At 26.9% G+C, this 10,528-nt stretch overlaps 1 protein-coding gene across 1 annotated transcript; it reads right to left on the minus strand.

Annotated features, from left to right (window-relative positions):
- Positions 1-10,115: 10,115 nt before the first annotated feature.
- Positions 10,116-10,291, minus strand: BDBG_17774 (uncharacterized protein; the record flags this gene model as incomplete). Its single annotated transcript, XM_031725424.1, has 1 exon — positions 10,116-10,291. A coding segment is annotated over one exon (175 nt), but the record flags the coding sequence as incomplete, so codon positions are not given.
- Between the last annotated feature and the right edge of the window lie 237 nt (positions 10,292-10,528).

Raw genomic sequence — 10,528 nt, forward strand, 5'->3', positions numbered from 1 at the left:
TGCAGTGCATTTTCACATTTTCATTATTAATAAGAGATGAATTTCTGAGTACTTATAAAATCTGAGTAATCAAGACAATGTAAATACTATGAATTTGTGACAGAAGTTGATCTGAGCAGATGAGCTCTCTCTTCACATCTCAATTATTTTCAGACTGAATACTTCAGCATAACTGAGAAAGTAAACACAGCTTTGTAAGAAATATCTGATCACATATATAGACAGTCAGCTTTCAAGACTCTGTTACAACTATGTACACTCTGATGTTTAGCTTTTCTGAAGTCTGTGTATTTCTAGCAGTCTTTATATCAAATGTAATAATTGTCTGTATCACAGATATAATACTCTCTACTTCTTTGAAGAGAGAAATTAATAGTTGTGAGAGAATTAAGTGTTATAAGTGTTGAGAATATGAGTGTGAGTTATCTTTATTTTTTCTTTATTAGTCTCTAAATTGTGTTCACAGCCCTGTTTCTGTTTTCTTATTTTCTTTTTTTTTTTTTTTTTTTTTTTAGCTTTAATAAGAATATGATTTCTTCTTCTCTTTGTATACACTGTGAACTGTTCATTTCAGTAGAAACTCATCATCTTGTAGACTAGAGTTTATAAATGACAGTGTTAATATCTTTATTATAATCAGATTCTTAGTGAAGATCACATTATTCTGACTTATCAGAATTTACAGTGTGAAAGTTATGTCTCAGCTTCTACAGATATCTTATCTGCTCAGATAATTCTCAAGTGAACTTATTCATCTTATCAGAATACTCTTATCACTGAATCTTAAATCAGAGCTCATGATCTCACTTCTCTGAGTTAATAATCTCTTTAATCTGATATTCTCTTTTACTCTCTAGTACTTTGTGAACAGAGTGATGAGTTACAGAATTCTCTTCTAAGAATTTCTTATATTTGTGAAGTAAAGAGACATGAAAAATATTATATATCTGTAACTCAGATGATAGTTTCAATCTGTAGAACTGTAAACTAACTTTCTTTATAATCTTATAAGACTCTATTCATAAGAGATTCAGCTTCTTACTAGATCTTCACATAGTAATGTTTTCTAGACTCAGTCAGACTCTATTATCTTTTCTGAAACTCTTTATAATATGCTTAGAGTCATAGTATCTCTTCTAATACTTTTAAGTCTTTCTTAAGAATTTATAAGCTTTCTTCTGAATATTCTGAATTCTCTCAGTCTGTTCATAGATATTATCACACTTTATAGTGTACTCTTATAAGTTTATCAACATCATCTGCAGATAAGTCTCAGTGAGCATCTTAAAGAGAGTTTTATCTATACTGACATACTTTGAGTTATTGTATATAAACTCTGTAAGTAATAATCAATATACTCAGTCATTCTGATTATAATTGACAAAGCACTGCAGATACTGTTTTAATATACTTATTAGATGTTTTATCTGACTATCTGTCTATTGATAAAAAGCTGTGCTTAGATTTTATAAGATCTTCAGTATAATTATCAGATCAGATCAGAACTTCTCTACAAAAATTAATTCTTTATCTGAGATAATATTCACAGACAATTCATGTAACTGAATCACATTGTGAATAAAGATATAAGTCAAATTCTTTGACTTTAAGTTCTTATAGATGAGTATAAAGTGTATTATCTTAATGAAGTAATTCACTATTATCAGCACACTGTTAAAACAGATATTATATATATTCTTACTTTCAGAGAGGCTTATAAGAGTATTTATTTCTAGCTATTCTCAAGATTTCTATAGAATGAGTAGAGAAGTAAGTTCTTCATATAATCTGAATTACACTATTTATAAACTCTGATAAATAGTATAAAAATTCACTATCTTCTTCATAAGTTCTTGTATTTTCAGTCAGAAGTATTTTCTTATAAGCAACTTATGAGTTCTAGTATCTATAAAATAACTCACTAGAGAAGAGTTATGATATCTTTTAATCAGTTTTATACATAGAAACTTATTCACAGATATATAAATTCAGCTCTCTCTTTATAAAAGATTATTTAAGTTTCTTTAATTCTTTATTTCTGCAGAGTTGATCTCTGCTGTGAGTAGTTTTTAAATATACTGAGTATATTCATTCTTCAGTTATAGTTCAGATAATCTGAATAGAAGATTTTATAAAGACTTATACTCTATTTTCTCTTGTATCAGATCTTCTACAGTATTTCTCAAAGCTTATAAACTCTTCAGATTATAGATACTCTCTTCAAGAATTCTTGTAAAGATTCTCAAAGTGTTGACTCTCAGTGTTATAGAGAGTAGTTATACAGACTTTTTCTCTCTCTCTTTCTTCTTCTCTTATAGAGAATTGAGAGACTCTTCAGTTAATCTCTTTATAATACTCAGTTTAAATATCTTATAAAGCTTTTCTATCTTCTCTAGTCTCTCTATATCTGTCATTCTAATCTTCTTAATATAGTCTGATCTGTGAGAGTGTTTGTCTGCTGAGTTCTTAGTTCTCTTGATATATTCTATCTTGAATCAGAACTCACTCAGTCTCTGAGCTCAGTAAATCTACTACTACAAGAGTTTCTTGATTGAAGTAAACTATTATAAGCTGTTATAATCAGTTTTAACAGTAATCACTGTTATAAGATTCTCAAAGTAGTGATATCAGTGATGAAAGAATTTCACTATTATAAGAAGCTTCTGATTATAAATGTCATAGTTAATCTCTGTGAATTGCATCTTCTGTGAAAAAAAGATCACTGAAACTCAGTTCTTATTTAACTGTAGTTATAAGACTATTTCTGAAATTATAAAGAAGAAGACATCTGTCTTCAATCTGATTAAGAGTAAGAGATTAAAGTGAAACAGTATCACTGTATCTGTAAATATCTATTTTAATCTTATAAAGACTCTGTGAGCTTCTGAGATAAGAAAGTTCTTATAGTTCTTTCTTCTTAACAATCTTTTCATTCTTCATTCATAGAATGACTTCTTCTTGTTTTCACTCTTCAGCATGTCTGTAAGAACTAAGAAGATTCTTATAAATGCAAAGATAAATCATCTATAGAAATTCATAAAGCTCAGAAAGATCTGAATCTTATGAATACTAGTTAACTTCAGTCATGATAGAATAATCTTAACTTATGAAGATTTCATCTGAATATCATCTGTAGTAATTATATATTCTAGGAAATTAATTCAATGAGTACTGAAGTTATACTTTACAAGCTTAATATACAGTTCTGTCTCATCTAAGATCTTTAATATACTTTATATATGCTCAGTGTGTTCTTTCTTCTTCACAGAGTACATCATTACATTATACAGATATATTATCACAAAGATATTCAGATCTGTATGAAGTGTTTTATTAATAAAAGACTGAAATACTGTAAAGATATTAGTTAAATCAAAAGATATTACTAGATATTTAAACAATCTCAGTGTAGTTCTGAAGACAGTCTTTTATTTATTCTCACACTATATTTATAGTCATATATATGTATTAATTACATTCAGTTATATGAATATAACAGCTTCTGTGAGACAGTTGATTACATTCTTAATCAGAGACAGAGAGTAGTAACTCTTTATTATCTTGAAGTTCAGATCACAGTAGTTTACATACAATCTGAGATCTTTATTCTTCTTCTTTATAAATATTACAGAGGCTTCTGTGAAGATCTGTGAAGATCAGATAAAGTTATTCTTCAGATTCTTCTTTATATAGATCTGCAAGATCTCTGTCTTATAATAAAAGAGCTTATAGATTAGTTCTCAGAAGAGTTTCTACTCTTCTATTAAATCTATTATCAGATTCTTCTTATAATAAGAAGAAAGCTCAGCTGTCTTTACTGAGCTGAATATCTCTATAAGATCTTAATATTTCTCTGATATCTGAAACTCAGTTTTTATAACTGTGAAGTTCTCAGATATTTATAAAGTTATTATATAGATAAGTTTGTCTTCTCTAATCAACTCTGCAGTATTAACTGATTCTATCTCTGTAAGTAAGTCTGTCAACACTGATCAGAAGTATAAACCTGACTCATAGATAGCTATGTATAAATTATGTCTTTAAAGTTATACAAGTCTTAAGTATATGTTATCTATAATATCTATGATAATCACAGTTTCTGTAAATCTTCTTCAGATTCTGAAGAGATCTTGCAATTCAAAGATGATTCTTATAAGTCTCTCAACTCTCAAATCTGAGTTCTCATACTCTACTTATTATAAGAGCAGATTCTCAGTTTTCATCACTCAGCTCATTTACTTTACAAGCTTTAGAGATACTACAGTGATCTGAGATTCTGAGTTTATTAATACTTTTTATACTTACAGAGTAGCAGTACTGTGATGCAGTCTCTCTCTATAAGTAAGCATTTTCATAGAGAGAGTAACAGATTCAGATGTCAGCTTTAAGATCTTTAAAAAGACTGTTACTGACTCTGTCTGTAACTTCTCAAATTTCTATTTTAATTTATCTGAACAGTTTGTGTGAAGATGTTCTGATTTAGAATAGATAAAGCAGAGACTCTTTTTCTTAATCTCTCTGTTATACACTCTATTTATGAGAGCTTATAAAGCTCTTTCTCTCTACTTAGCAGTCAGATGTGAATCTCTTTATATTTTATCATCTTTTTCTGATAAATCTGTTCTCTGTTATTTTAATTCTCATGAGATCAGTCAGTGATTCACTCTCTACAGATCTATGACTCTCACAGTAATCTATAAGTGATGAATAAGAGTTATCAGTTTCTTCAGAGTTAAAAACTTAGAGTCTTACTTAATAAGCTTGTTCTACATGTTTTTATTCAGTCTCTTCATAAATATCATTATTCAGGTCTTATTTCAGAACTCTGTTTTCACAGATCTTAATTCATATCATAATTTTATAAAGTGCTGTGAGTAGTCTTTATCAGATTTCTTATCTCTTTTTCTAATATTAATGATTATAATTCAGATATTCTTTATTCAGCTTGCAGAGTCTCTTAACTTATTCTCTAGATAGATCTTGAGAATAGATTAGTAGAATCTCTTGTAATTATTTTCTAGATAATTCAGTCAGTTCTTGACTTCAGTGTAGTAGAGATCTGTTATTACATAGATAACAGCTTCTTCATCTTTTATATCACACAGTCAGGCTTGTAAGTCAATTTCAAATACAAACTTATAAAAGCTTTTATAGATTGTGATTCAGTAAGTGATTTTAAGTAATTATAACTTAAGAAAGTTTCTTTTTAATTTATAGATATCTCTGAAGATTATGTCTAGAAACTCAGTTTGAGAGTGTTTACAGATAGTAAGTATTTCTTGTAGAAAAATAGCTTAATTCTGTAAGAGATGCTCAAGAATGTTCTTCATTGAGATTAGTTTATTCATAAGTTTGAAGAATTTTTCTGTCACAGATGCAGAGAATGATGTTTTATAAGTAGTTAATAAGTTCTCTGAGACTTCTTTTATAAAGATTATTCATGATTCAGATAACTGCTTCTGAGTGTCTGTTATATTATTATTATTCTTCAATTATAGATGTATACAGTCAGAGACTATGACATCTATCTGAGAACTTTTAGTTCTCAGGGTTTTTCCTATATCTGTAAAGTTAACTATTATACATTCATCAATTTCGGATATGCAAAATCAGAAAATTTCAGCTCAGAATACAAAAACTGTTTACAAATTACAGTGTTTTAACATCTTCTGATACTTTGAAATCATTTGACAATATCATGACAAAGGAAAAGAGAACACAGTCTTAAAGATAGACATATTAAATAGATAGATAGAAAGGAATTGAAAGGAAAAGATAAAGTAAAGAGAGACTGTAACAAAATAAATTATTAAAAGATAGTATATAGCTGTTTTAACAGACTATATCTGATTGATTTCCTCCTCTTCATATTCAGATATTTCTGAATTTAGCTATTTTCTTGTAGCTGCTTGAGTTTCTAATAGAAAGTCTATTAAGTATTTAATTTCTGTCTCAGTTGAGAATAAGAATCTCATATTTAATTGATTTAGATCATACTTCTCTTTCAATCTGGCTCTGAGACTATTGTATAATGCACAGTGTATTACAATATACTCAGAATTCTCATTTGCATTGCAGAATGAGTATTCTATTGAGTTAAATCTATCATCAAATCTTTGTATATAAGATTTGAAATAGCCATGTTCTAGTTTCAGCTGTATTATAGATGAGAATATTTTCTTTTTACATTTAATTGAACAAGATTTTCACTTGAGTTTTGTTTCAAATCTTGAATAATGTATACTCTTCTTTTATTTCTGCCAGCTTTTATTTCACTTATTTAAACAAGATTCTGTTATTTTTCTCCTTATAAAAGATCAGGACATAATTTTTTGAATAGATCTGCTTAATTCTGCATTCTTTTTTACAGCTGAATCAGTCAATTCATTATCATAAATATTCATATGAGCAGGAACTCAGTGTAGATGAATTATCAGCTTTAATGTTCTTCTCTTTTGAATTTTCAAACCAGAGTTTAAGATCAGTTCAAGATTCATTTGATTATTATAAATCTGACTATTTCTAAGTCTTTTTAAAGCAGCTTGACTATCAGAGAATATTCATATCTCTTTCAAACTATTTCCTCTTTTATAAGATTTTATTTTAATGAGTTTGAAAGCTTTCACTATTATAAATAGTTCAGCATCAAAGACTTCAGATTCACAGTCTAAATTTCAGAAATCTGAGATAAAATTGATATTATCTTTAGTATAAGCAATGTCTATATCTAATCTATTCAAATTCTCATTTTTTGAGTTATCTGAATAAATCAGAATAGAGTCTTTTATATTGATTGTAGAAATTCTCTTCAAATGCTGTTTATACTCTTTCTCTTTAGATAGTTTACTTATTTATAAGTCTATAAGAGATTCAAGCTTTTCTCTTCAGAGAGATAACTTCTTATAATCAACTTTTTCAACATTTAAAGAAGAAAATTGATTTTTAATCAGAGAGTATAGTCTGTACAGTTGAGAAGACATTTTCTTTGAAGAATTATTTTCATTTTAATCAAGAAATCTATTCTAATTCAGTTCATTTCCAGAGTTAATTAATGAAAATAAAGAAGAGACTCTTTCTCTGATTATATGATTTAAGCTCATCTTTATAACTCTCAGAGTATAGTTTATACAGATCTTTTCAAATCTAATAGCAGAAGAAGAAATTGAAGCTTCAATTTTCATTATTTTAATAGAAGATGATTTGAATGCTTTCAGAATTCTTCTCAAGACTCTGTTTTACAGACTTTGAAAGAGTTCAGTGAAATTCTCTTGATTATTTTATCAAACTTGAACTTTATAATCAGCTACTGCTGTAATACAGACTATATATAACTGTCTCATAGTCTGAAAGAATAGATCTCTCTCTGTATTTAATAGTCTGATTATGTTGTTTAATAGTCTTTCTATCTTGACAGTTCTTTGTTGAATGTAATATTTAAAATTCAACTTGAAGTTTAATCATACTTCTAATCATTTGATATTTACACTGGGTTTAATCTCTCTATTTAAAAGAGTTAGAGATAGTTCTTTCTCATTGAATCTAGAAAAGAAATGAATTAACTCAGTTTTATTTATATTAAATTGAATTTAATTAATATCTGCTCTAACAAAGATTTTTTTACAGCTTCTTCAATCACTTTTAAATTCTCTTTAATAGTTTTTGAGCTATAGACTAGATCAATATTATTTATATAACTTGAAGATCACACTATTCTCATATTTCTATTCTTGAATAGATATACAGTGTATATTACAAATAAAATGAGTAAGATTGAAGATTCTTACAGTACTTCTATTTTTATCTCAGTTTTATCTTATTTCATTTTATCAAAGAAAAGTTATATAATTCTTTTAGATATAAAACAGTTAACTTATTTTATTAGAGAAAGTGATAGTTTTAACATCTTCAAAGTCTGAATTAACTTTGACTTTGAAACATGATTAAATACTTCTTTTATATTAATAAAAACTGCAGTTGAGACCAGATCTTCATACTTTGTTATTTAAATATTATGAATAACTGAGAGAACAGTGTCAATTGCAGAACACTGTTTTCTATCTCTTATTTATTCACTGAATAAAAGAGAATTACTGATAGAGCTTATAAAAGATAGTTAAGTAACTATTATCTTTTCTAAAATCTTTTCTAGACAGTTTAATAGAGATATTACTCTATATAACTTAAGAATTGAAGTTTTTCTATTAGGTTTTGCAAGAATCACTTCAGTGACTTCTCTTCAGTATTCAGAATAATATTCATTTTTTAAGAGATTGAAAAAGAGCTCAAAATATTTATTCTTTAAGTAGAAGTATATATTTTAAATAATTAAGTAATTAATTGAATCAGGCTCTGCAGCAGTTTTAACTGAACTTGAGAAGATAGCTGACTCTAATTCATCTTGAGTAAGATCAAGCCATTCTCAGTCAATATAGTTAAGAAGTGATATATTCTCTTTCTCTGAATCTGAATCTGATAAGTTTTGAAAGAGAGTTCTCATAAAAGCTTGACATTTTTCCTTAAAAGAGTTTGCTGTATATGATTCATTCTGAAACTCATATTCTAAGATTGAAAGTTTTGCTACACTTCTTATTTTAGTATAGTTAAAAGCTTTAAAAACTTTCTTTTCTTATGCTTCTTTAAGAAATTTATTTCAGCAGTCTGTTTTAGCTCTTTTAATATCTGAAAAATATTCATTTCTGACAGTTTTGAACTCTTTATTAGAAATTATATTATTCTTTCAATCTCTTCTAGCAGTAATCAATTGTTTTCTTTTAAATATAATATTCTCATTTTATCAAGATTTTAAATACTCAGAAGACTTTCTCTTTGAAATATTATTTTTAACACTTATTAGAATAATAAATGTAATGAGCTTCACTCTATTCTTAAGCATTTCATTTGAGATATCTTGATCAGAATTTCAATATAGCTCACTCTGTCTTTCAGATTTTAATAGTTTTATACTTTCTTCAACTGTCTTTCAGTCAGCTTTTTCAAAGTTAAACTGATTAAAGAGAAGAGAGTTTTCACTCATTTATTTCTTACTCAGTTTAATATTAAATTGAATAATCTCATAATCTGATTCTGATGTCTCATTTGAATTAATAAATCAGTTTACAAGTCTTTTTTTCATTAGATTTTATGACATGAAGATTAGATCTATAATAGATATCTGTTTCATGTCTTTTCTAAAGAATGTTTGTTAATCAGACTTGTTAACTAAATCTATTAAATGTTTAAAAGTTTATTTAATCAGATTATTAGCTCTTACTGCTCTTTTACATTCTGAATTTTATTAAAGATGATATGTATTGAAATCTTCTATAATTATAGAGTTTCTTGATAAAGTTATGTTCAGAAACTCTCTATTAATTATTCAGATGTTATTATTTTTCTTTAATAACTTTTTATTATAGATATTTATAAGCTGTATAGTATCAAACTTATTCTCTTTATCTATAATATCACTCATCAGAATATCAGAATCAGACATGATATTAAATCTTAGATTAAATTGATATCTTAATCTCTTTCTTTCATAGATCACTACTCTTGACTTTATCTCAGACTTTTAAGATATAAAGCAGTAGTAGCTTGAATAAGAAATGATATATTTTTACTCAGCATCAAAATTCAGCTTCTAAAGCAGTATAAAATCAACTTTTTATTCAAATATAATTTGAAGACAAGAATAAATGCAATTTGAGTTTCTATTCATATTATTTTAAATAAATGTGATTTTTAAAGAGTTTTTAAACTTTTTTTATTGTTTTTATTGTATATTCATATTAAAAGAGAGTAGAGTAGAATCTAATCACTATTATCAGATAGTAGATTATAACTATTCTGAAAAGTAGAAATCTTAACTGCTTATATTATATCTAGTTTATCATCAGAGTTATTTCTCAATTCTCTAATCTTAATAGAAGTTTAAGAACTGAAATTCTGTTTATATTTAGCTGAAGAATTAAAGTTTGAAGATTTAGATAGTTAAGAGTTTCTTCTTTTTAAGCTTACAGTTGTGAGTTTACTGACTTGACTATTCTCTTCAGTTCTAAATTTGCTTTAAGCTTCATCTTTTCTTCAATTCTTTTGAGTTCTTGAAGTAAACATACATTCTTTTGAGCTAGATACATGTTTTTCTTTGCAATTAGAGTATTTAAGCAGAGTGTGTTGACATATTTCATCTCTTTTTAAGCATATTTTACATTTATACTCACTAGTTTTATGATCTCTGATACAGAATGCATATTTTAAGTCTCTAAAATAGAAGATTATAAAGTGTTCATATCTTTGACAGTTTGAACACTGTGTTTAAGCTTTGAGATTCATTCTTGAGTCTTTGTATTCATGAACTCTCATTTTCAAATCTGCTACTCTTACTTCAGAGATCTTTGACTGTTTAAGTGTCTTTGTATATACTAGAATAGAGGCATTTCTTCTGCTTTGTCTGAACTCAATTGAATTTAGTTATACAGACTCTTTTCTCAGTTGAATAGAGTTATATTCTTCTAATTCATTTTTGAGA

Source organism: Blastomyces gilchristii (genome assembly GCF_000003855.2).
Source record: "Blastomyces gilchristii SLH14081 genomic scaffold supercont1.24, whole genome shotgun sequence".
Lineage (NCBI taxonomy): Eukaryota > Fungi > Ascomycota > Eurotiomycetes > Onygenales > Ajellomycetaceae > Blastomyces > Blastomyces gilchristii.